This window comes from Onychostoma macrolepis, chromosome 22 (assembly GCF_012432095.1).
Source record: "Onychostoma macrolepis isolate SWU-2019 chromosome 22, ASM1243209v1, whole genome shotgun sequence".
NCBI lineage: Eukaryota > Metazoa > Chordata > Actinopteri > Cypriniformes > Cyprinidae > Onychostoma > Onychostoma macrolepis.
Window position 1 is genome coordinate 847,772 of NC_081176.1, and position 27,289 is coordinate 875,060.

General features: G+C 39.5%; 4 protein-coding genes and 1 long non-coding RNA gene across 6 annotated transcripts in view; 2 read left to right on the top strand and 3 right to left on the bottom strand.

Annotated features, from left to right (window-relative positions):
- The window catches only part of LOC131530098 (ribonuclease inhibitor-like), a 3,746-nt gene extending 987 nt beyond the window's left edge, over positions 1-2,759 (bottom strand). Inside the window, exons 1-3 of the mRNA XM_058760219.1 lie at positions 2,753-2,759; positions 2,461-2,631; positions 650-820 (exon numbers count right to left, since the gene is read on the bottom strand). Coding sequence (XP_058616202.1) covers positions 650-820; positions 2,461-2,546 — 257 coding nt within the window. The 5' untranslated portion in view covers positions 2,547-2,631; positions 2,753-2,759. The remainder of the gene's footprint in view (positions 1-649; positions 821-2,460; positions 2,632-2,752) is intronic.
- The window catches only part of LOC131531276 (zinc finger protein 239-like), a 160,115-nt gene that overhangs the window by 81,695 nt on the left and 51,131 nt on the right, over positions 1-27,289 (top strand). The window lies entirely within an intron of this gene.
- The window catches only part of LOC131531271 (zinc finger protein 239-like), a 267,824-nt gene that overhangs the window by 32,914 nt on the left and 207,621 nt on the right, over positions 1-27,289 (top strand). The window lies entirely within an intron of this gene.
- Positions 2,758-21,815, bottom strand: LOC131531244 (NLR family CARD domain-containing protein 3-like). Its single transcript, XM_058761897.1, has 6 exons — positions 21,605-21,815; positions 21,324-21,425; positions 5,899-6,006; positions 5,382-5,466; positions 5,036-5,231; positions 2,758-4,934 (listed from the first exon to the last, which is right to left on the bottom strand). The coding sequence occupies exons 2-6, from the start codon at positions 21,344-21,346 to the stop codon at positions 3,100-3,102; spliced, it is 2,247 nt and encodes a 748-aa protein (XP_058617880.1). The 5' UTR covers positions 21,347-21,425; positions 21,605-21,815; the 3' UTR covers positions 2,758-3,099.
- LOC131531312 (uncharacterized) lies at positions 23,932-25,185 on the bottom strand. Its single transcript, XR_009268623.1, has 3 exons — positions 25,095-25,185; positions 24,776-24,894; positions 23,932-24,289 (listed from the first exon to the last, which is right to left on the bottom strand). It is a non-coding gene; the product is annotated as an uncharacterized LOC131531312 (long non-coding RNA).

The window sequence follows — 27,289 nt, forward strand, 5'->3', positions numbered from 1 at the left end:
TTTTAAATCTGATAGTCTTGTGTTATTCATTTTATTTATGAATTTTTATTCTATTCTGTACAACAATTTGGTAAGCTTCGGTTGTTTTTAAATGTGCTTTACAAATAAATATTGTATTGTATTGTATTGTATTGTATTGTATTAGTATGCAAAACTGTTAGCCAATCATAGCAGTGGGTGTTCACTTCAGCGTCTTGAATATTTCCGCCTATAAAACAGACTGTTCTGCAGAGAGGGCCAAAACCTAGACACAATTATATTATATATTATATCTAAATTATGATGTTTTTTGATGTAAAAATCTAGCATAATTTAAAATGGAGTACATGACCCCTTTAAGGTTTCAATTATCTAAAACTCAACAGGTGTGAAAGTCTTTCATCTAAATGATCCATAACATACAAACAACCTCAAAATGGTTGAAAATGAAGAAAATATATATTTTTAAATTGCCTAACATAAGTCCTCTCTTAAACCACATTGAAATGCTGTGGAAGGACCTGGAATGTAGAGTTCATGCTGGAATTAAAGCCAACAAATCACTGAGCTGAAGCAGTGCTGTCCTCAATTCTGTGGCAAATTATCTCGGTCCATGTTAACAGATGGATCTGAATTCTAACCAAACACAAGGGATTTTCACAAAACTTACCTCATTATCTCTAATTTGCAATTTATATTCTTCAGTCCAGTGCAGAGCAGCTTCACTCCGGAATCCTGCAGATTATTATTGTTCATATTCAGCTCTTTCAGATTGGTATCTGATCCAAGAACTGTAGCCAAAGCTGAACAGCTTTTGTATGTTAAGTCACAATCATTTAGCCTACAAGAGAAATAAAACAAATCACAGAGTTAGATGCATGTAATTTATTTGTTAAATACAAAAATTTTAATTTATACTAATTATTTTTACATGAACATAATTCTAATATATACGCAGTATATTGAATTGATTTAAATTTCCTAGATAAAACAAATTAGCATGCTTGAATAAAACTTAATAAAATATGTAAATGAATAATAGGTGTATATCATTAATGGCAATGAGTTATACATTTAAAAGTGCTGCTCTATTATCTTGATGAGTGTCTTGAGGTCTCTGAGGTTAATAATTTAAGCATCAGCTGATTCACATCTAACTATAGGAATACTATGCCTATCACTACTTCCTTATATAAGGTCCATTCAGTATTATTCAGCAGTCAGGACTTGGCCTTCTGATATTCCTCATTGAGTCAGACTTAATATAGACCTATAGCATGTAACTCCATTCCAGTTTTTTTCTTTTTATAGATGTAATGTAGATGCAGAGCATTAAGCCAAATAAATAAAATGTTAAAGAATATTTCATAACGAACAATTATAATTAGGAAAATAACTTGTAGACGGCAAGGAAAGACAATTAAAACTTTGAAAATACTAAAATTGAAATTACTGGATGAGAACTGAACTGAGCTGATGATGACGACGTCACTGTTTTCTCCACAGCTGCTTTATAAATGAATTAAACTCACTCTTAAACTGATGGACTTTATATATTTACTGAACCAAACTGAATCAACATTAAACTGATTTTAACTGAATAATTACTATTTTCTATTGTATTTTTAGAGTTACTTTGCAGCAGAATTGAATTATGTTTGCATTATACCTGTAAATCTGCTTTGAAACTATCTGTATTGTATAAAATGCTCTGTAACTAAACATGTCTTGGCTTTACTAGTTAACTTTTTCCTGTTCATCATGAAAGAATTTTCATTATTCATGTAGTTTGTTTGTTTTAGAGGATACTTATTTTAAAGGAACACTCCACTTTTTTTGGAAATAGGCTCATTCTCCAACTCCCCCAGAGTTAATAAGTTGAGTTTTACTGTTTTTGAATCCATTCAGCCGATCTCCGGGTCTGGCGATAGCACTTTTAGCATAGCTTAGCATAGATCATTGAATCCGATTAGACCAGTAGCATCGCGTTCAAAAATGACCAAAGAGTTTCGATAGTTTTCCTATTTAAAACTTGACTCTTCTGTAGTTATATCGTGTACTAAGACCGGCGGAAAATGAAAAGTTGAGATTTTCTAGTCCGATTTGGCTAGGAACTAGACTCTTATTCAGGCGTAATAATCAAGGATCTATTGAAAGAGCCTATTTCCAAAAAAAGTGGAGTGTTCCTTTAAGCAAAATATAAAAATTGTCCAGATTTCAAGAGGAAAACCATGAACTCCCATACAGTATATTTTATCAGTAAATGTAATACAAAAATGTAAAAATAACAATAGCCTGAAAACATTGTATGTTAGCTTTTGATATCCAATTATATATACAAACATACATGCATCATCATAGATACAAATGAACCATCAAATGCATGTTAAGTTATCCCTACCTTGAACATAACCAAATACATTCTCTAAACAGTATAGCACAATGTATAGTGTCAATGACAGATCAAATCACACAACTTACCTCAGTATCTCCAAATGACACTTCATATTTTCCAGTCCAGTGCAGAGCAGCTTCACTCCTGAATCCTGCAGGTTATTATTGTTCATGTTCAGCTCTTTCAGACTGGAATCTGATCCAAGAACTGTAGCCAGAGCTGAACAGCTTTTGTCTGTTAAGCCACAATCATTTAGCCTACAAGAGAAAGAAGATAACAGAATAATTAGACTGAATGCATTTGCTAAATACAAATAATAAATATATATTTTTCATCTATAACTTTCATTATAATGAATTATACATTTGAAAGTGCTACCTCCATGGTTTCAAGGAAAAGCATTACTGAGTAGTATGGATTCTCGTCCGTGAAATGCACCACTTCCGGTATTTTGCCTTTTAGTCGACGCCAGCAAAATGAAGTTGAGGATTTTTAAAAATCGAATAGTCGAATAAAATCGACGAATTGCGACAGCCATATTACTGAGTGAATTTTGATTAAACACTTTTACCATTGTGAACATGTGCTCAACAGTCTACAATGCACAATGCTGTAAAACGTGTTGTAAAAACACAATGCTTTTTACAGAGTCCTTACAAAAAAATATGCCCAGGAATATTTGAAAGCAGCTGTGAAAAGCAGGATGAAAGCAAAAAAATATTAACTTACAGAGCTCTTTTGGAGGTTTTGATGACAGCTGATAATCTAATGAGACATTCGTCTGATTTCTTGAATTTCTGAAGCTCAAACTCCTCCAGCTCCTCCTCTGATGTCAACAACACAAAGGCCAAAGCAGACCACTGGGCAGGTGAAAGATCAGCAGATGAGAGACTTCCTTTGCTAAGGTGGGTCTGAATCTCTTTCACCAGAGTTTGGTCGTTCAGTTCATTCAGACAGTAGAATAGATTGATGGATCTCTCTGGGGACAGATTACCTTCAAATTTCTGCTTGATGTACTGAACTATTTTCTTTTTGCTCTGGTCATTTCCATTTTGCTGTGTCATCAGACCCTGTAAGAGTCTCTGATTGGACTGGAGTGACAAACCAAGGAGGAATCGAAGAAAAAGATCCAGGTGTCCATTATCACTCTCGAGTGCCTTGTCCACTGCAGTCTTGAGCAAATCAATCGTGGTTTCACTTTTGTTTTCCTGTTCTGTAGACTCATGAACAAATATACTTCTCTGCTTTATGTCTAGAAACAGATGTGCATAAAGGGCTGCAATAAACTCTTGAATGCTCAAGTGAACGAAGCAGTACATGGTACCAAGAACGATCCCCGTTTCCTCCTTAAAGATCTGGGTACACATGCCTGAGTACACTGATGCCTTATAGATGTCAATACCACAGGCTTCCAGATCTGTGTCATAGAAGATCACATTGTTTCTTTCCAGCTGATCAAATGCCAGTTTCCCCAGTGAAAAGATGGCATCTTTATCCCAGGAAACATCTGGTGTATATTTTCCATCATACTTTCGTCTGCTCTGCTGGATCTGAAATCTGAGAAAGTGTGTGTACATTTGTGTCAGAGTCTTAGGAGTGTCTTCAGTATTTGACTCCTGCAGTGTTTTGGAGGCATCATCAGCCTGATTGTTTTTCACAACATTATTACATTTCGCCTCTAAAATGTTCTGGAGAACAGTGGCTGAAATCCAGCAAAAAACTGGGATGTGGCACATGATAAAGAGACTCTTTGATTGTTTAACATGATCAATGATTTCTTTGGCCAGATTCTCATCCATTAATCTCTTTCTGAAGTACTCCTCCTTTTGTGCATCATTGAATCCTCGTATCTCTGTCAGCCGATCGATACAGTCAAGAGGAATCTTACTGGCAGCTGCTGGTCTGGTGGTGATCCAGATGAGAGCAGAAGGAAGCAGATTTCCCTTGATGAGGTTCGTTATGAGAACATCAAGAGAGACTGGTAACGAAACATCAGACCGCGTCTCATTATCCTTAAAGTTTACAGGAAGTCGACATTCATCAAATCCATCAAGAATGAACAAGACTTTGAACTGATTTCTTCTTGTTAGGTTCAGTCCTTTTGTCTCTGGGAAAAACTGAGTTATAAGGTCCATCAAACTTAGTTTTTTTTGCTCCTTTAAGTTCATCTCTCTAAATGGAAGAGGAAATATGAAGCTGATATCTTGATTTTCTTTTCCTTCGGCCCAATCCAGAACAAACTTCTGCACAGAGACTGATTTTCCGATGCCAGCAACTCCTTTTGTCAGTACAGTTCTGATCTGCTTGTCTTGTTCAGGTGCTTCAAACACATTTTTGCACTCAACCTGTATCTCTTGTGATTCATGACGTCTGGAAGAAACTTCAATCTGTCTTACCTCATGTTCAGTATTGACCTGTTCACTACAACCCTGAGTGATATAGAGATCTGTGTAGATGTTATTCAGAAGTGTAGAGTCACCTTGCTTTGCAATTCCTTCAAACACACATTGATACTTCTTCTTTAGGTTACATTTTAGCTGATGAATGAAGATCAGCTCATCTAAATACAGGGACAAAAAAAAGTTTTTAGCATTTTAGATTTACCATTTTCTCCAATACACTTATAAGTGACAGTCTAACAGATGATCACAAGTCTCTTACCTTCTAGAGTATCAGCAGCTTCATCTTGCTCCATCTCTCTCAGGAAGTAGATCGTGAGATCAAGAGCTGCTTCTTTGATACTGCATCTGTTCTCATTAAAGTCCTTCACAAAGCATTGTATGTCTTCTTTTTGTAATATTTTCTTAAACTTTTCCAGCTCATTTTTCAGAAATGTGATTATTTTGCTTTCAAGATCCTAAAATCAAAGAAAAATACATTTTTCATTTTTATGTGTTCCTAAAAGAAAAGTTAAATGATCAAGATAAAACAGAAATCAAATTTCTATTGTTCAGTAAACTATTTGTTTGTTATAAATATAAACATTATTGAAAATGTGTTTTCCTACCTGGAAGATCCACAGGAGATTGTCTTTGAAATTCTTGTAGTTCCTGTGAGTCTGGACGTCTGAATCTAATGTCTCATATTGAACTCTATTAGTGAATAAAATGAAGTACTGCATTTTCGGGAAACTATTAGATAAATAGCTTGCAAATATTTTGTTTAAATTCACACGGTTACAAGTATAGGATCTATTTAATTATACATTTGGGTAAATATTAGGTCTCTCATTGTAATAGTTTATGTCCTATACGCAAACAACACAGGGCTGGTGAATTAATAATATATACAGCATTGACAATGGGTATTTTCATACAATGTGCAGCAGTTATGTTAGTGCACCAAAATTAATGGGCTTTACAAAATATATAGTTCACATCAAATCATTTTAATCTTTGCTGATGCTCTTAGCATCTTAATGAAAACTCTGATAAATATTTAAACAATATAGAGTCATGATAAATATTCAGTGAAATATTTTCTAGCAGTCCATGTGCAACCAACAATAAGAAAACACTAAATACCTTTTTGTAGATGATGGTTTTTTCTCACTGAACTTCGGTGGCACACCATCTTTTGACCGATCACTCTTCACAGACACAGAGCTGGACACATGTGAGCCTGATCTTACACTAATGACACAAAGAACAGAGAAAATAGGAGATACTTCAGTCTCATTTGAAGAGATTTTGTGTGTCAAATGGGAGTTTGTTTAATCCAGTTTAACACAAACTAATTGACTAACTCATCAGGCCTGCTATAAAGGAATCATCTAACAGTCAAGTGAAGTGCTGGTTTCTCATCCTGCACAATTTCCACTTCACTGAAAAAGACAATTGGCTCAAAAACTGTTATAGTGCAACCATATTAAACCTGTTGAGTAAAACTCTGTTGAACTCACTGATAGAAGAGAAAATACTAAATTAAAAACAATATATTGTATATATAGCGATGAATATAATGAACTGTACAGTGAACGAGTCTGAGAAAGAGACAAAAATCTTTTGATTTAAAATGTCCCTTTAAAAATATGCACGATTCTACACCGTAAGTGTTTGATGTATATATTTTTATTAATTTAAATGAAATCTAGTTTGCCCATTATTTACATTTAATACCCACTAAATATGCAACCCCAAACGTGTAATACAATCAAATTAATATGATAAGTTACACTGCATGAAGAGGGTCAAATCTGCTAATATCTGGTCATGGTAAACTGGCGTGTAATTTCAGGTTTGCTGGATGTATGTGGAAATGACCTGAGCAAAGTTACACAGAACAGTAAATTTCCAGAAATACCCACATACTCCGGTGTACACGGACATATACAGGAATCGGTGAAGTTTCATGGACATATAGAGCTGAAACACTGCTGGTTGTGAGGACTGATGGCTGTCAGACCTTTCATTTGTTAATGACCAGCAGTTAAAGAGCTGGAGGGAGGGAGTGAGCCAGGAGAGTTTCACAAAACAGCCTCAAAATAGTCTTAATATTATTTAACTCGAATATAGCTAACCTTATTATTTTTGAGAGGTGTTAGAGAACATATCTATGCATGTTTTATAATTTAAAGGCATTCTCTCTCCCCAGTTTTATTCTTCTTTCCATCGTATTTCACAGAAATGAAGACCTTGTCCTTTACTGGTGCATCAGTAGAAGTGGTTTCTCTAGCAGTATCTCTACCGATAGTGATTAATGCCCCCCAAAGAGTCAGTGTGTGTGTAGTGGGTTTGTTTCTGCGTTGTGTGTTGTTGATAAAAGAGACTCCATACAATGATGCAGGTGTCATGTGATTTACTTTCGGCTTCTCAGTTTCTGCATTAAAACATAACAGACACCATCAGACAGAAAAAGGAGAATCTCAGGTCTAGCCGTGCCTCTCATCGCCATGACATCCCGCGAAAGAGAGAGCAAGTGAATTACTACATACTTTGACAAAAACTACGATGACATATTAAGAAAAAGGGAAATACAGAAAAACAATACAATACTACAATGATCCATTTACATACCTGCATTAAAACATAACAGACACCATCAGACAGAAAAAGGAGAATCTCAGGTCTAGCCGTGCCTGTCAATCATTACAATAGTTTTTCAAAGTATACTCATTTAACAGGAAATGCATTCAAACTTCTCATGGATCATTAAAAGTAAACAGATATAACTTCAATCGATCTTAAATTTATAACTCATAACACAGATGAAACGGTTAAACTATTTTACCAAAAAAAAATGCATCATTAAATAACGAAACTCAGTAGCATAACGCACGTGTAATGGCGGCCGTTACACGAGCTCATACTCTGAATAAACAACGTTCATAACTTGAATTACTGATCTTTCAATAAAGAAAGGGTAACAAACAAACATATTTCACACAGAAATTCCATAAACAACGAGTAATTAATAATAGTTAAGCACTTTTCTGAAGAGCTGATAAAAACACACCTCTCATCGCCATGACATCCCGCGAAAGAGAGAGTGTTACCGGAAATTACATCAGCTCTATCCTCGCGCTTACTCACGACATAACTTGCGTGGCAGCACTTCCTGAACATTTTGACTAAATTAACAAATTTATAAAAAGGGAAAACCAAAAACAATATGCAAGAAATACAAATATACCTATATAAAAAAAATGAAAATAATACTTAATGTTGTGCTTGTAACCACATGACCGTGCATCACTCATGCAATCTCTCCTAATTACAATTTCAAAATAAAAGTCCTGTATATTAGTACCATTAATTGAAAGTAATTACAATAATCTAGTGTAACAACATTACACTTGCCACATCCACCCCAACTGTTTTACACTTGATTATTGGACAGATCAACGTCTGGACTTGTCAGTGTTGTCATTTCGCATAAACCACCTTAGGTTATACAGCTGTAAAGCCATCTCATTAAAGATTCAGATAAATCAAGGGTAGCTAATCCCCAATCTACCATGTGAAAAACCATGCCATATACATAGTCTTAAGTATGACATACACAAACAATCACTCTCTATGATTAGATTAGATTAGATTCAACTTTATTGTCATTACACAAGTACAGGTACAGGGCAACGAAATGCAGTTTAGGTCTAACCAGAAGTGCAATAGTAGCAAGTGCAGGATATACAATTGTTGAATAAGTGCAGGACAAGGATATGTACTGAGTATATGTATAAATATATATAGAAAGATGGTTATTAATATAAACAGAATTTACAGGTGAATATGTGTAGTGAATAAATATACAGAAATTACAGGTGAATATGTATAGTGAATAAATATACAGAATTTACAGGTGAATATGTATAGTGAATAAATATACAGAATTTACAGGTGAATATGTATAGTGAATAAATATACAGATGGCTATTACTATAAGCAGAATTTACAGGTGATATGTACTATCAATATAATATATATACAGATGACTATTACTATAAACAAGGTGTAAAAGTGCAGTGGAAGTGATTGCGTATTACAATTAGACATACGGTGCAAAATGTTAATGTAAGCATTGATAATGTAACAACAGTCGGCAGTGCAAATGAGCATAATCCAATTTAGGTATGGTAGTGCACGATACAAAAGTAAACAGTTGTTACTGTAATAAAAATTTACATTCAGTAGTGCAAATAAGGCAGATGTGAGGTGGGAGAGAAGAGTTAATAATATATGAGGAAGTGGATCAACGGGGGGTAGAGTTCAGTAAAGAGACAGCTCTGGGGAAGAAACTGTTCTTTAGTCTGCTGGTCCTGGTCCGGAGGCACCTGAAACGCCTACCGGAGGGCAGGAGAGAAAACAGTCTGTGGGCTGGGTGAGAGGAGTCCTTAAGGATGCTGCGAGCTCGATGCAGACAGCGTTTCCTCTGGATGTGTTCGATGGCAGGTAGTGGAGTCCCTGTGATGCGCTGGGCAGTTTTCACCACCGCTGCAGTGCCTTGCGCTCCGCAACAGAGCAGCTCCCATACCATACTGTGACACAGTTGGTCAGGATGCTTTCTATTGCGCAGCGATAGAAGTTCACCAGGATAGCAGAGGAGAGCTGATTCTTCCTCAGTGTCCTCAGAAAGAAGAGGCGCTGGTGAGCCTTCTTGACCAGGCTGGAGGTGTTGGTTTTCCACAACATGTCCGTCGAGATGTGGATCCCCAGGAACTTGAAACTGGAGACACGCTCAACAGCCATTCCATTGATGTGGATGGTGTCGTGTGTGCCTCTTGACTCCTTCCTGAAGTCCACGATGAGCTCCTTCGTTTTGGTGGTGTTGAGGAGCAGGTTATTTTCAGTGCACCATGTGGCCAGGTGCTGGATCTCCTCCCTATAGGCAGTCTCACCGTTGTTACTGATGAGGCCAATCACCGTGGTGTCGTCTGCAAACTTGACGATGGAATTAGATCCATACACAGGCTTGCAGTCGGAGGTGAAGAGGGAGTAGAGAAACGGGCTTAGCACACAGCCCTGTGGTACACCAGTGTTAAGTGTGATGGATGTGGAGCAGGTGAATCCTGATCGAACATTCTGGGGTCTGTTGGTCAGGAAGTCCAAAATCCAGTTACACATTGAGGTATTGATGCCCAGGTCTCCAAGTTTGGCTATTAACTTGGTTGGGATGACAGTGTTGAATGCTGAGCTGAAGTCAACAAACAGCATACGTGCATAAGTGTTCTTATTGTCCAGGTGAGTGAGCACAGAGTGCAGTGCCATGGAAACTGCGTCCTCTGTGCTCCTATTGCTACGGTAGGCAAACTGGTGTGAGTCCAATGTGGATGGTAGAGAGTCTTTTAGGTGTTCCAGGACCAGCCGCTCAAAGCACTTCATGACGATGGGTGTGAGTGCTACAGGGCGGTAGTCATTAGGGCACCTCGGACTAGAGTGTTTTGGCACTGGCACAATGGAAGTGCATTTAAAGCATGTTGGTACGGCTGCTTGGGCAAGAGACAGGTTGAAAATGTCTGTAAAACCCCAGCGAGCTGCTCCGCACATGCCCTGAGAACACGACCAGGGATGTTGTCTGGTCCAGCAGCCTTGTGCGCGCTGATCCGGCTCAGTTCCTTGCAGACATCTGTGGAGGAGAGTATGATTGGTGGGTGGTCATCTGAGGGATTGAGCTTGGTGGCAGTTTCTCTGTTGTCTCTTTCAAAGCGAGCATAAAAGTAATTTAGCTCGTTCAGGAAGTTGACATCAGTGGCTGCGGGGGTGGAGTGGGTGGGTTTGTAGTCACTGATGGCCTGAATGCCCTGCCACATGCGTCGAGGGTCAGAGTTGGAAAAGTGTCCCTCTATCTTTAGCTTGTAGCAGTGCTTGGCCTTTTGATGCCCCTCTTCAGGTTTGCTCTGGATGTGCTGTAGGCTTGTGCATCTCCTGATCTGAAGGCAGTGTTGCGTGACTTCAACAGGAGTCGCACTTCCTTGTTCATCCAAGGCTTCTGATTTGGATATGTGGTGATCTGTTTCTGGGTTGTAACACTGTCAATGGTGATATTGATATGATCCAATACAGAGGAGGTGTAAGAGTCAATGTCTGTGTGAGCGCCACTGGTGGCTTGAGAAGCAAACATACTCCAGTCTGTGTGTAGAAACCTTTCCTGGAGTGTGGAATCTGCCCCCGCAGGCCACACCTTGATGGTCTTCACTGATGGCTTCACACGGTTGATGAGGGGTGCATATTTGGGGTGAGGAACAAAGAAAGGTGATCTGACTGTCCCAGGTGGGGAGGGGTGTCGCAATGTAAGCTCCAGCCATGTTTGTGTAAACATGGTCTAAGGTTTTGTTTCCTCTGGTGTGACAGGAAACATGCTGGTGAAACTTGGGTAGCACTGACTTTAAGTTTGAGTGATTAAAGTCACCTGCAACAATAAAAGCCGCTTCCGGGTGATCAGTCTGTTGTTTACTGATGGCTGCGTGAAGTTCTTTCATAGCAAGCTTGGCATCAGCATCCGGGGGAATATAGGCTGCAGTTATAATGGTGGAAGTGAACTCCGCGGTAGATAAACGGTCTACATTTAACCATGAGAAACTCAAGGTTAGCTGAACAATGACTCCCAACAATAGCAGAGTTTGTGCACCACGCTTTGTTAATGTAAATGCACAATCCACCACCTCTGGTCTTACCGGAGCCATCTAATGTTCTATCCGCCCGAGTGTGTGGCGTCCGCTAGCTCAATAGCGGTGTCCGGTATTCCGCTGTTTAACCAGGTTTCCGTGAAGATTAGGGCGTTACAGTTCAAAAGTTTCTTGCTGTGTGTGATGCTGAGTCGAATCTCCTCCATTTTGTTCACTAGCGACCGTACATTGGCAAGGAAAATGCTGGGTAAAGAGAGCCGGTGTGGTGTTAGCCTTAGCTTAGCTCTTAGTCCTCCGCGCTTCCCCCGCCTTTGTTTACGATCTCGACGCCGCCTGCGAGCACTTCCGCCCGGCCGGGTAGGGTGCATAGCCTCGGGTGTCCTAGCGATCTCAGGAAGGAGTCGAAGATTGTCCATAAAAGTGTCGGAAATTCGCAAACCGATATCCAAAAGCTCACAACGGGTGTACGATGTAAAGGCACAACTGTTCTGCACGAACAGGCCCGAGATGAGTAAGAAAAATACCGCAAAATTGCAAAATCTGGAGAGACCCAGAGCCTCGCGATGTACTCGCGCCGCCATCTTGGGACATCTTATTTTGCTTATTTTACCAAGCAAACTCGTATATCAAAGACCAAAAAAACAAAAGATCATCTTTCCACCTATAAGTTAACAGGTGCACAATCAGTCACGAAAAAAAAAAAAAAAGTAATACAAAAACAAAAATCTGATGGAAAAGACAATTAAGAAAAAAACAAAATTACACTTCAATCACAGGACTAACCCTTTTAGTCGACATTATTTGTATCAATCTGCTCACAGGTTTAATAACCCTACCAAACCTTGTACGTGTTTTGTGCTGTTCATGAAATTCTGTTGCAACATGACAAGAATCTTCTTTATGTTGAGATGAATCAACAGGTTTCTCTCCTGAAACGTCACAATCATGATCAGCAACAGGAACTACAACTGGAGTTACAGAGTCTTCATTCTGAACATCTGGTACAGGTGAAACCTCATCATGTGATGTATGGCACAAAGACACTGAAACATTAGATATACTATCAGAATTGTCCTGACACTCCATCCCACCATCTTGTTCAGTGTGTTGCCCCACCTCATGATCACAAATCTCATGTTCACCACTGGCAGTCAAATCCTCCAATTCATCATTACCAATTCCCGCACCCTCATCCAAATCAACAATCCACTGAGAAGTTCTGTCTGCAGTGTCACTTTTCTGACAGTCAATGTCTGACGAATCACAGTTTGAACTTAGGTCACACTCTGAATTAACTGAATCATCCCAAGCAGGCAATGGTAAAAAGTTCACAGGCATTAACAAATTCCGATGGACAGTTTTGACACGTCCTGTAACAGGGTGACGAATTTGGTACGTATTCAACGAACAGTTCTTCCTCACTACAATATACACTGTGCTTTCCCAACGGTCAGCCAACTTCCTTTTTCCTTTCTCCCCTTTGTTGGCTAGAAGGACTCTGTCACCCAACTCCAAAGCATGACCCTTGCACTTGCGATTATAGTGTTCAGCCTGTTTGTTCTGTTGTTGGCGCGCATTTTGTTGTGCAAGTTGCATTGCCTCCTTAAATCCTTTCCCAGGGACTGAACATATTTACTTACATCGACCGTCCCCCATCCAAAATTACACTCTCAAACAAAACATCTACTGGCAATCTCGAGTGCGGCCAAACATCAAAAAGAAAGGTGGGTAACCAGTAGTTTCATGCCTAGTGCAATTGTATGAGAAAGTCAGTGTGTTCAGCATCTGAGGCCAATTAACTTTAGACCTCGGGGGCAAGGACCTTATCATGTCGCCAAGAGTACGATTAAACCTTTCAGTTTGACCGTTACCCATAGGGTGATACGGTGTAGTACGAGATTTAGACACACCAGACAATTTTAGCATTTCCGCAATCAGAGAACTTTCAAAGTTTGCACCCTTATCTGAATGGATTCGTGCCGGGAAACCATATATACAAAAGAAATTGTTCCACAGAACACGGGCAACAGACTTTGCAGTTTGATTTGGACAAACGTACGCACATGCAAGTTTAGTGAAATGGTCGGTTATTACCAACACATCAACTGACTTATTATTGACATCCTGACAACTGACAGTCCAGAAATCGATACAAACCAACTCAAGTGGTGCGGTTGTAGTTATCGACACGAGTGGTGCTCTGGCCTCTGGCTCAGGAGTCTTACTTAATACACATCTCTTGCATTGCGACACGTACAATTTTGTGTCGTTCTCCATAGAAGTCCAGTAAAATCTCTGCCTCGCAAGCCAAAGAGTGCGGTGCTGGCCCTGATGACCTGCGTCATCATGCACCCCTTTCAAAACCAAACCTCTTAAAGCTGCTGGCACAACATACTGAAAATTATTTTTCTTGGTTGTCGGATTCTTAGACACACGGTAAAGTATGCCTAACTTTATCGTGAATTTGCCCCATTGTCGAAGTGTTCGTACGGTTTCTTTCGACTCATTACCTCTTTCTCTCCTAGAAGGCCGTTTACCTCGCTCAACAAAGAACCTCACCCTACTTATGACTGGATCCTGACACTGCTTGTCAAGTAACTCAGCATGGGTAAGCTTATCAAGTGGGTACTGCACGTCATCCTCCAAAACTCTCAAATGCTGAACATATGCGACTGCTCTTGCTGCAGCACCCTGCTCCCAGTGACGATGAGAACGGATCACAGCTGACATCTCCTCACAAGAAACTTTCCCTTCAACAAAACTCTGAACCAGGTTAGTCACTTCATTACACTTCTGTGACCCAGACATCTCCTCAACAACCTCCCCTTTTGTATGATCACAGGACAAATGAAACATACCCTGCACCTGCTCAACCCCAAGCGTCTCCGCCTCTTGCTTCAAAATGTCATATGGCATTCTGGTCAGTCTGTGTAGAATCCTGGAAGCAGCAAAAGGCTCTCGACTCAACGCATCGGCTACAACGTTTTCGGTCCAGGTATGTACTGTATGTCAAACTCAAAGGAGCCAGCCATGACCCATCTCTGCTCGCAAGCATCAAGCCTCGGTTTGGTCAGAATATACTTGAGCGGTTGTTATCTGTCCAAACCGTAAATTTGTGCCCACGAAGCCAATGACTAAATTTATCGCAAATGGCCCATTTCATAGCCAAAAATTCAAGCCTATGAGCTGGATACTTAGACTGAGCATGATTAAGTGACTTTGAAGCAAAGACGATTGGCCTTGCGACCGCACAACCCTCCTGAACTTGGGAGAGCACGGCCCCAAGTCCACTCGTTGAAGCATCCACCGACAGTATAAACGGTCTCAAAAGTCAGGGTGAGCAAGTAAGACCTGATTTACCAGTGCAGTCTTAAGATTCTCAAATGCCCTTTGCATTCATCTGTCCAGTCGTCAGGAGTGAGTTTCCGGACAGCTGCTGACCTCTTTCCAACACCCCTCCCTTTTCTAGGTCTCTTCTGACCGGTCATCAACTGAAAGAGAGGCTTTGCGATCATGGAACAATTCTCAATGAAATGTTGATAGTATATAACCATCCCCAAGAAGGACCTTATTTTGCCCACTGAAGGGGTGACACCATCAGCCTCCATTACATCCCTTTCTGTCACATTCGTAATAGCCTCTACTTTCATTGGATCACTAGCCACTCCCTCCTGTGAAACAATGTGACCTAAAAATTTCACTGACCTCCGTAAAACCTACACTTGGGCGACAGCTTCAAATTATGATCCTTGAGACGCTGAAACACCATTTCTAGCCTCTGCAAGCTTTCTTCCTCATTCTTACCAAAAACCAACAGGTCATCCAGGTAGCATAGCAAGCTCAGGAAATTCTGATCACTGAAAATAGTTAGCATCATTCTCATGAACGTCGCGGGACTGTTACAAAGACCTTGCGGTAAGCGGTTGTACTCATGCAACTCAAGGGGAGAGCTGAAGGCTGTAAATTTTTTATCCTCTTCATGTAAAGGGATGTTATAGTACCCAGACGTTAAATCCATGGTACTGAACAAAGCATTCCCCAGTGCTGCCAGTACATCCGCCTGGTGAGGGAGGGATGCGCGTCCTTCACCGTCTGGCGTTCAGCCACCGAAGTCAGTGCACAGTCACAAGTCCCCATTCTTTTTCCAAACTAACACTAACGGTGATGCAAATTCACTGGATGATTTTCTGATGATCTCTTTCTGCTCCATTTCATCTAGAGTCTCCTTTAGCTTGTGGTAGTGTGCGGTGAGAGTCTGCGGTAAGGTAGCGAAAAGGTCTGTCATCCGTCAAGCGAATGCGATGACAGAAACCCTTTGCCTCACCACAATCCAGCGAATGTCTAGAAAAACACACTCATATTTCTTTATCAGATCAATGAGCTTGCTTCTCCAGAAAGGTATCACCTCACAATCAGTCACATTTAAGTCTTTGAGGCCCAGCTCATCCAACTGACTGTCACTAAGGTGCCTGGCACCAGACACAGAGTTATTTGCTGACAAGCTACCACAAGAACTGCCGCTACTCATGGCCACATTCTGGAAAACTCTCTGCTCTGGCACCTGATCAAAATCTTCCAAAGCTATGCATGGGTAGACATCAGCCAGTTTCGCATTTCTGCGCAGCACAATTTCAGAGTTTGTGGGGTTTATCATTTTCACCGGGAGCCAACCATCACCCCATAAAGGCGAGATCACTCTACCGACGAGGACGTTACGATGGACACAGCGAGAAGTACTAGGCTCAATCACAACCGTGCTACCCACTGAAAGTTTCAATCCTGGTGGCAGCCGACCCCAGACAAGGTGCTCACTCATCGGCTGCAAAACCACAGCCGATTTGGACTTTAAAGTACCAACCTTGTCAGGGATAGTGCTACCCCTCCACCTCTCAATGCTCGAAAGCATACGTAGAAACTGACAATCTTCACTCTGATTTGATTGGTCTGGTTTATCTAGTACTCTCCAGAATCTGTCATTAGATTTCATCTCTCTGATCAAAGGTTTCAGCACGTTGGTACCAATGATAAGTTGGTCCACTTGTCCACCCACAATAAGGACTGGGACACTAAAACGGACCCCATATACCTCAAGTGTCAGATCACACAAACCTTCAGGACTTGTCTGTTTCCCACCACACCCAACCAGGACAATGTTCGACGGAGGAAACAACTCCTGATCCAGGACTCCAGCCTCTCTCAGTTGAGGTACCACATCAGCACTCAAAGTAGTTGCCATGGAGCCACTGTCCAGCATCCCCCTCAGACGAACTTTGTCCTGTACCAAAACACTTGTATAGAACAGACTGCCGTTCTGCATTGACTGAATAGTATTTTGAAAAATCACAGTTTTGTCTTTGCTTACACTCTCACAATGAAATGAATAAATCGACTCGGCATCAATATCCAAGGAGGAACTTTCATTTTGCCCCACATTGCCCTCCCCACAATGGAGGCTCTCTAGTTTCCCTGAGGCTCGTCATCTCCTCGTCTGCCAGTGGTTTCCCTGGGCACAGTTTTCTCACAATTAAAGCTCATATGCCCAGAAGAAAAACACTTAAAGCAGAGATTGTACATCTTGCAATGAGCAGTAGTACTGTGATCTTTGCTAGTACAAACTCTACATTCCCGGCTCTGTCTGTTAGGATTCTTAGACCAGCCACCGCGCATAGACTGTGCATTACAAACAAGAGCTTTCTCCAACATGGTCAAGACTTTGTCTAGAGCGCCATTATCTGTTGCTGGAGTGGCTGTTTCTGACCTATGAGACAGAAGAGTTGAATCATCAATAGGCTCAAGAACTTCGACTGTTTGTTGACATACAACTCGCTTTGTCGCTTTCTGTTCCCTAAGCATCTCATCCAATCTCTCTTGGACCTCAGAAGCGGTCCACGACTGTGTAGGTTTGCTTTTGAACACTAGAGACAGTTCCTTATCAGGGCAGTGTCGAATAAACATAACAGCCAGTTCTCTACTTCGATTTTCTAAAGTTCTGCCCTCCTCCCTAAGGCCCTGCTCAGCCACCTCAGCCGCTTTGTTCAACCTTATCCAATAATCCAGGGGACTTTCATTGGCGTAAGGTCTCACAGAGTAGAAATCGGCTAAAGGCATTCCTGAGCTACTGGAATCACTGAAATGGTGTCTCAATACTGTGAAAACAGCATCTACAGTTGGAGTAACCATTCTGTTACTCAACCAGACTTTTATGACATCTCTAGCCCTCCCCATTAGTCTATTTGTGACTTCTTCAACCCTTTCAGAGTTTACCACTTCTTTTTTGTTAAGGTATACTCGCATCAGTTCTTCCCACTCCATCATGGAGCACTTATCTGTACCGTCTCCCCGATAATACGGTGGTGCAGTTATCTCAGACTTCAGTATCAAATTTAACTTGGAGGCATCGATAATGGTTGCATTCGACATCTTGGTGTCAGAAACATTACTGCTTTCTCCAAGACAACCACTAGGTGACAGACTTGAATGTCTAGTCTGCAACAGACTGTCTCTGATAGCTTCGCCAATTTCAGATCCAATTTGTCTGACAAGGTTACTCATGTCACTTGGAAGTCCTGAATCATGTTTGGTATACTCTGGGTTGCCCGATTTCGTTATTGGGCTACAGCCCACGTCAGGCCTAGCATCAACTGACAATCTCAGCAATCCACCCCTCCCAGTGCTTGCATACTCAGGACCCATAAACTGAAAACCTCTGTCAGGTGTGGCTAGTAGTGCACCCCTTCCTCTACCAGCCATCATTATGCAGTGTTCGAATGCTAACTTTTCCTCTTTGTTATCGGTCATAATGAATCCCTCAATTCGTAATGCACACACAAATAAATTTGATCCGAAATCAAAATGACTTTAAAGTAAAATGTCCATAGTTCCTTTACAGAAAGAATCGTCCCTTTGAAAGAAAGAAGTTAGAGTTCAAACCAGTCACTGATGAACCGCTCCAATCATGCAGATCAACGATGACATCAACACAGTCCCAGGAAAGACAGTCACTCTTGCAGCGTCCCAGGCGGTCAGCAACCCGCAAGCCAAACTACTCCAGTCCCGCAGATCACCAATGAAGACGTCGACAGAGTCCCAGGAGATGTTCACCCTCGCAGCATCCCAGGCGGTCAGCAATCAGCAAACCAAACGACGGGTCACGGCACCAATATGTAGTGGGTTTGTTTCTGCGTTGTGTGTTGTTGATAAAAGAGACTCCATACAATGATGCAGGTGTCATGTGATTTACTTTCGGCTTCTCAGTTTCTGCATTAAAACATAACAGACACCATCAGACAGAAAAAGGAGAATCTCAGGTCTAGCCGTGCCTCTCATCGCCATGACATCCCGCGAAAGAGAGAGCAAGTGAATTACTACATACTTTGACAAAAACTACGATGACATATTAAGAAAAAGGGAAATACAGAAAAACAATACAATACTACAATGATCCATTTACATACCTGCATTAAAACATAACAGACACCATCAGACAGAAAAAGGAGAATCTCAGGTCTAGCCGTGCCTGTCAATCATTACAATAGTTTTTCAAAGTATACTCATTTAACAGGAAATGCATTCAAACTTCTCATGGATCATTAAAAGTAAACAGATATAACTTCAATCGATCTTAAATTTATAACTCATAACACAGATGAAACTGTTAAACTATTTTACCAAAAAATGCATCATTAAATAACGAAACTCAGTAGCATAACGACGTGTAATGGCGGCCGTTACACGAGCTCATACTCTGAATAAACATACTTTTACAACGTTCATAACTTGAATTACTGATCTTTCAATAAAGAAAGGGTAACAAACAAACATATTTCACACAGAAATTCCATAAACAACGAGTAATTAATAATAGTTAAGCACTTTTCTGAAGAGCTGATAAAACACACCTCTCATCGCCATGACATCCCGCGAAGAGAGTGTTACCGGAAATTACATCAGCTCTATCCTCGCGCTTACTCACGACATAACTTGCGTGGCAGCACTTCCTGAACATTTTGACTAAATTAACAAATTTATAAAAGGAAAACCAAAAACAATATGCAAGAAATACAAATATACCTATATAAAAAAATGAAAATAATACTTAATGTTGTGCTTGTAACCACATGACCGTGCATCACTCATGCAATCTCTCCTAATTACAATTTCAAAATAAAAGTCCTGTATATTAGTACCATTAATTGAAAGTAATTACAATAATCTAGTGTAACAACATTACACTTGCCACATGTGTTACGAGTTATGATGTGTATCTTTTCCTGAGCAACAGTGAAACTGTTCAATAGTTATGTTTAGTCAAAACTAGCAAAGAGTATGTATATAATTAGAAACTACATATAAACATTTACATTACATTTAGCAGACGCTTTTATGCAAAGCGACTTACAAATGAGGACAATGGATGCAATCAAAATCAACAAAAGAGCAATGATACACAAGTCTCAGTTAATTAGCAAGGTATTTATTATATATATATATATATATAATAAAAAGAAAACAAAAGAAAAAGCGTAGAGCAAGCTAGTGTTAGAGGCCTTTATTGCATTTGTTAATTGTGTAATAAATAAAAATAAAAAGATTACAAAAATATTAGAGAAGCTAGTGTTGTTTTCTAAAAAAAAAAAAAAAAAAAAAAACTAGGCAAATAGTAAAACTTTTTTTTAAAGAATAGAATTGGAATAGAGAGTTGCCATGGTTACGATGGCAGTTGGCAGCAGAAATATCAGCTCCTGATATCAACACCATTTTTGCCAGATAGTGTTTTTTTTTTTTTTTTTTAATGACCTAAATCGTAATTAGATAATTGGACACTTATTTGTGAACAATAGAGGCAGAAGATTACTAAGGTAAGACCTCTAAGAAGATTGTCATCAACTAAAAACTACATAAAAACTCATTGTAACAAGCTAACTGCTAGCCAAGCTAACATTGTGACAGTTACTTCAGTTAAGAGCAACATGGGCCTAAGGTGGAGGCATTTTTCAAAAATGAAGAGGAGCTGGATATAATAAATCCAGCAGAAGTTAAATCTACAAAAGACAAAAATAAGATGAAAGATTATTCTGAGAGAGAACCCAGAGATACTGTTATCTGACTACAGTGGACCAGAAAACAACAGAGTCCTGTGTAACCTGCTCTTCTTTACTGAACACCATCATCCTGACAGACCGTCCTCTGCTCAAACATGACATGTAGAAGAAGAGGAGGCATCAGCAAAGATAGACAACTCACTCTAGAAGGAGAGAACGACACAAAGCTGATTGTGAATCTTTATCATGACGGCACAGTCATGGTCCAGGGACCAGAAACCAGCCTTAATGAATTCCAGAGGAGTTTTAGAAACCTTAAACAGGAGGTTGAGAAGATTAAGAAAGATCCTGAAATGAAGAGCCACACAGTAGAAGTGCCCTGCACCACATCAGTGACCATCTCTGACCTCAGCTCAAGATCTCCTCAAACATGATCTTCCAGAAAAAGCCTCCCCTTACTGACAAAAATATAGTTTTACAATCAGGGGAACACTTCTTAATCATGTCACATGTTATAATTATTTGGGTCTCACTATCTCAGGTTCTGGTCAATTTGATCTGGCAATAAAACATCTGACCGATAAGGCACGCAGGGCTTATTACACTATGAGATAATCACTGTTCAAATTCAACCCATCTATTAAATTGTGGCTGAAAATCTTTGACAGCGTCATTAAACCCATTCTTCTATATGTATGTGAAATCTGGGGCCCCAAATTTAAATTAAACTATAAATCTTCGGATAAAAACCCCACTGAAATTTTCCACCTCGAGTTCTGCAAGAACATCCAGGGACTCCACAGAACCGCTCCCAGTCTCGGCTGCAGAGCAGACTCAGTCTTACCTCTGTTCCTGTGAGAGACTCATCTTTCCTCGCTCCTCTGATATACTGCAGATGAACTGTCATTGATCAGCACTGTGACAACAATCTGCTGTTCAGTATGACCTGGAGATGATGTTAATGAGATGAAAAAAAAAATGTTGAGTTAGCAGCAACAGCAACAAAAACACTATATAAAATAGAGTGAGTTACAAACAAATGCACCGCCATGTAGAATAACCAAATAATCTTAATGAGAAATGACTGTATGGTGTCAAATCTATGCCATTAATAACCGAGCGCACCACTTATGCTGGCGCGCGCGGTAAATCACTTCCGCGAGAGGAAAACAGATCTACACGCGAGGAAACGGGAGCCCGCGAGCTAATTTCAAACACTCGCGCGCGCGTCACTTGTCCTCTGCGCGCAATACAAGCCCTCGCGCGCGCGTGATCATCCCCCACATCCTCGCGCTCGATCTTCTCTCACCTGCTCGCGCGAACATTTCTATTTTTGTCAGTCGTGGGGCGGGGCTTGCTGTTTTAATTGTTATCTCTAACGCCATTGGTTACTTCCCCTTTTCCGGAAGTCAGCTGTGATTGGACGCCTGTGAAAATGTCTATCAAAAGGTCTATCTGTCTATCAACAGACCAGATGCAAGTTGTCATTTATTTTTTTTATAAATATAAGTAGGGTAAAGTGCAGAACCCTCTTACAATGAAAGAATATATTACCATCAACCCCTAAAATTTGACATAGTAATACAAAATATATTAAAAAGTTTATACAGCAACTCTTGCTTATTTATATGAACAAATAATTTATTCATCCAAAGGTCCTTTGAACCAATTTGGGATTTACAGTCATGTACATTTACATTTACATTTAGCAGACGCTTTAAAAGCAACTTACAGTGCATTCAGGTTATACATTATTGTTATTTTTTATCAGTATGTGTGTTCCCTGGGAATTGAACCCATGGCCTTTTGCGCTACTAACACAATGCTCTACCACTGAGCCACAGGAACACGTATTATTATTATTTACAATTATTTAATTGACACTTCTCACATTTTTGAGGTTGTATATAAATATGGTTGGGTAAGCATATAGTGGTGAACTACAACTAATTCAGCATATAGCAACAAGTTGACTATTAGCTTTATTTTATTTTATTTTCATTTTGCAAAGTTAATATAGCCCAAGCTTTATGTTGTATGAAAATTTCAAATATAACCTTTTTGGTAGATTTACCATGCTAAAAACCGTGGAAACATGTCATTAAAATCTATAAAAAAGGGTTTATGCAGATTGAGGCTGATGTATGGGAGGAGAGCCTCAGTAGGATTCGATCTTGCTCTATTAGTTCTAGGCATCAGTTAATTCAGTTTAAGGTGATGCATATCCCGGAGTGGCAAGATAGCACAATATATTTTGAAGAATTATATATTCCGTCCTAACCTGTTAGCAGAAGTCTAAATGGCCAGCCAGGCAGTAGGGAAGTCACTCGAGCAGCTCAAAGCAGAAAGGACAGTGGAAAAAAGGGCATTCACACGTCTAATCAACACTACATCAAGAGCCTGTAAAGACATGACAATCGGAGTGAGTGGCGGAAATAAAGGAAGAAAAAGAGTCTGCTGTCGCGTGAGATGAAACGGACGCAACTTCTCTGCTGAAACCTAAAGCTGGACGCAAGGAAAGTGCACAAACATCCAAACCATCATCATATCCCGGAGTGGCAGCTGGTTTTTCACCTTTCTGCTACAACTTATGTCAGCTTTTTCAAAATTGAACCAATAAAAAGAATCCAGTTAAGGCTTCCGTTGAAGATGTGTCTCTCCCCTTCAAGCGGGGAAATTGTGCATGAAAAGAAATAGCTTGACAGTGAAAAACCGGGATACCAGTAGGAACCGGAAACCTGTGAGACTCAAAGGGACAAGTTAGAAGATAACACAATATATTTTGAAGAATTATATATTCCGTCCTAACCTGTTAGCAGAAGTCTAAATGGCCAGCCAGGCAGTAGGGAAGTCACTCGAGCAGCTCAAAGCAGAAAGGACAGTGGAAAAAAGGGCATTCACACGTCTAATCAACACTACATCAAGAGCCTGTAAAGACATGACAGAGGAGGATCTTCGAAGCAGTTTAAATAAACTCACAAAGCAAGCAGAGAAAGTCATGGAAGTAAATGACTATCTTGAAGCAGGCACACAGCAAAAATACGTTGGGAGATTTGTCACCATGGGTGTTAAAATTAACACTTTCCGGTGAACATACAGGTCCATCTTTGCTAGTGTTAAAACAACACTGACGAAAGTGTTTATTATACCAACACTGTGTTAGTGTTTAATTTTAAACACTAAGGGTGGTAAGAAATTATTACTCATAGTATACACATTTAACACTTTATGGTGATTAATCCTATACACCCAGTGTATTTATTTAATGTTGATTTAATGTAAATACTTATTTTAAAATGATAATGCAGATTAAAACATACCTACACTGCAAATTTTAAAGAGTGAATTTAACTCCCTCAACTGGTGAACACTGCACCAATGTTCAGGTAAAAATATAAAAAAATAAACTCACAAAACAATACACTTTTACCATTTTTAATTGAAACATTGTAAATCTTTTTCCCTGAGAAAAATGTTTTCACATTCAATGCATGTAAAGAACATGTTCTTACAACAATTAAAACATCATAATGTCAAAGCAAATCAGTGAAAATACATATTCTTATTTGGTCCATATGTACACTTAATGTCATGAGGTTTATAACGCTTACATTTATCAGTTTAGACAACAGCATCCCATTCATTAGCATCCAGGCAGAATGCATGTTAATGCTCACTGAACAAAGTCTCTGCTAATGGTGTTTGGACCTCCTTGTAAAGAGTAGTTTTCAGCAAGACAAGATGTGTTACTCTGCAGTTTTCAGCCAAGCAAGATGCCCAACTCCCACTTGCAGCATCACAAAAGTGCTCCTGTAAAATAGGAGAAAAAACAAAAAGGATTATTTCACATCCATTTATCAGGTGAAATGTCAGGGACAAGTATCACTTACAATATAAGAATAGTTAACCCAAAATTGAAAATTCTGTCATCATTTATTTATACTCATGTGGTTTCACACCTGTAGGACCTTCTGTCTTCTGAGGAACACAAAAATAGATATTTCGAATAATCAATAGAAGAAACTGTCATACATGTCATCTGTGGAAAGGCATGAGTACACGTAAACATTTACTGTTCACTTATGGTTGGACTCCTACCAAAATGAATGCACATAAATGGGACGGTACATAAATGACAATGCAAGCATACCAAAAACATACATTTGATGCGTTTTTTTACGAAACATTTTTAGAAGGAGATCAGACTCTTTATTATTATTGTTTAATAATCAAAAAAATTAAGCATGACAATCAATCATCTTAAAATATGCAATTGTGGCTTACGAGCCGGCTTACCCATGTCTCTGGTATGTGTCCTAACAAAGCTCTTCTCATCACACTTAATGTATTGGTGGCTTCATGCTCTTCAAGCACATCATCTCCTTTCAATTTTCTCTTAAGCCAGCATGAACCATCTGTAACCATATTAAAGGAACAGTTAACTTAAAATTGTAATTCCAAACCTATATGATTCACATTTGCTGAACACAAAACACATGTTCATGCTTTAAAAAAAGACAATAAAGTGTCTAAAGTAGTTTATGCGACTCATGTGCCATATTCAAAGACTTGTGAGGCCACAGAATCACTTTGAATGACGAATAATTTAACTCACTCAGTGTTTTCCTCGAGAAGACCAACTTCCCCGTCCGCTCCGCATCGCCAGTGAAAGAAAACGTCTCTCTGAGAAAGGTTTAGAAGCGCACAACACATAAATATCGCTATTAATCAATATGTGATGTAATAAAACACAAATTTTAAACGAGGCAAAACACTTACTTCTTATGTTTCCCTGTTAAAAGCGACTTCATGACAATACATAGCCATTCAAATGCATCTGTGAGAAACGTTTAGGCTCGTTTAGGCGCGCACAGCATAACAATATCGTCATAAAGTAATATTATTTTATAAAATACAAAATGTAAATTAGGTTAAACACTTACTTTCGGCGTTTCCCTTTTAAAACGAAACGTCCTCGTCTGGTCTGCCTCGCGAGTGGAAGAAATGTCTTTAAAAAAAGTTTAGGCGCACACACCTCATAAATATCGCTATAAAATGATATGATATTACAAAACACATATTGCGAGTAAGATTAAACACTTAATTCGCTGTTTTGCGTCCTCATATGCTCCGCATGGCGAGTCTAAGAAAATGGCGTCTGTGAAAAATATTCCAGATGAGTCAGGCGGCGCACGAGCAAATGTCCCGGATGTGAATAACACTCAACAGAGTGTTATAAGAGTTTCTCTGCGTATTGACACCGGCCAGAGAGCGCTGTTTACACTAGCTAGTGTTAATCCCCTAAAGTTCAACACCACAACTTTAACACTTTACTCTAAAAGTCCTTAACACTGGGATTTCAACACTGGAGATTTTGCTGTGCATGATTGCAGAATTGCAGGTTGCTGAAGCTGAGAGTGAAAGAGTCTCGGCAGTAATTCTGAAATCACGAAGCTTACGACTACATGCTCTCTCACCTTCAAAACTTAGTGAGGACTGCAAGAGATCTGTACAGCAAGCGGTGACGGTGCATTCCATCAGGTGAAGAGAGAAACTTCTGCCAGGGTCTGAGAGGACTCCAACTCGATGTTACCAGGTTAAACTACTTCAGTCTGTGTGCACTGAATTTATTTAATACGAGTTTCACAATTTGAGCTGAATTGCTGAAATAAATGAACTTTTAATTTATTGAGATGCACCTGTAGATCAGTGAATTTGTCATTATGATGTCATCTAGTGACATTTAGCTACCAGTTTTAGCTACTTTCAATTGAAAGCAGTTGGCAACACTGGTGCGTGTATCACTCACAGTGTTTTCAGTCTCTGCCACCTTAATATACACTTGAGTACATGAACAAATAAACAATCTCTAGAACTGCTCTGAGTCACTTCATGAGCATTTTACAATTTATTTTGAGAAAACTATCGTCATATCATATACAAACAGACAACAATGTTTCAAAAAAACACCAGAGTTTAGTACAAAGAATAGGACACATGCGTATTAGGGTTGATGTATATGCTTTTATTTTATTTTATTTTTTAAATTAACTGTTTAACTGACTGGTACATGAAAGCGGGAACACTAAAATTAGCTTAATGTGGCAATTAACAGATCTGAAGTCATCAGCATAATGAACGAGATGAAAACAGGATCTATTGACATGAAATAAAGAGGATTTTCAGCAGCTGATAATATTGATGAACCTCAGATAAAGACTCATTAAACAAGCCATTCAGGATCAGCAGCAGATCATCTCACTTTATTCTGAGTGTTTGCTGATAGAAACAGATTGTTTGAGTCACAATGTTTGCGGACAGGCCTATAATATTGATCTAATATGACTATTATTTCTCAAACGATACAATACTATTAGCAGTGGTGGAAAGAGTACTAAGAAACTGTACTTAAAAGTATTGCTACTTAAGGAATAATTTACTTGAGTACAAGTAAAAGTACTGAAAAAATAATATGACTCAAGAAAGAGTAAAAAAGTAGTTTGCTGAAAAACTACTCAAGTTACTGCGTTACAAAGTAGCCTACTTTAGTATTATTTTTCTATTCTTAACCAAAATGAGACGATGTGAGCATAATTGAGCTGCGTTAACCCCAACTCTAACAACCATGTACTGTAATGTCTGCTTCACAAGTGAGACCCAGGAAATCCCTTATATGGACAAAACAACCCATTCTCACTCCCAAGGCGTCAAAAACTGAAGCATGGTCAAACGCCTTCGGCGTCACTATGAAGACGCCAAAGTGCCCCAAGGCGTCAGTATATGACAAAATAGGATCTCCACTGCTTTCAA

Excerpts from the sequence above, each read along its gene's own strand:
- LOC131531244 (XM_058761897.1), bottom strand. The coding sequence starts at position 21,346 with ATGAGTCTCTCACAGGAACAGAG. Across the intron at positions 5,232-5,381 it reads ATCTCCTGTGGATCTTCCAG|GATCTTGAAAGCAAAATAAT; the intron begins GTAGGAAAACAC and ends CTTTGATTTTAG. Across the intron at positions 4,935-5,035 it reads AGCTGCTGATACTCTAGAAG|ATGAGCTGATCTTCATTCAT; the intron begins GTAAGAGACTTG and ends CCCTGTATTTAG.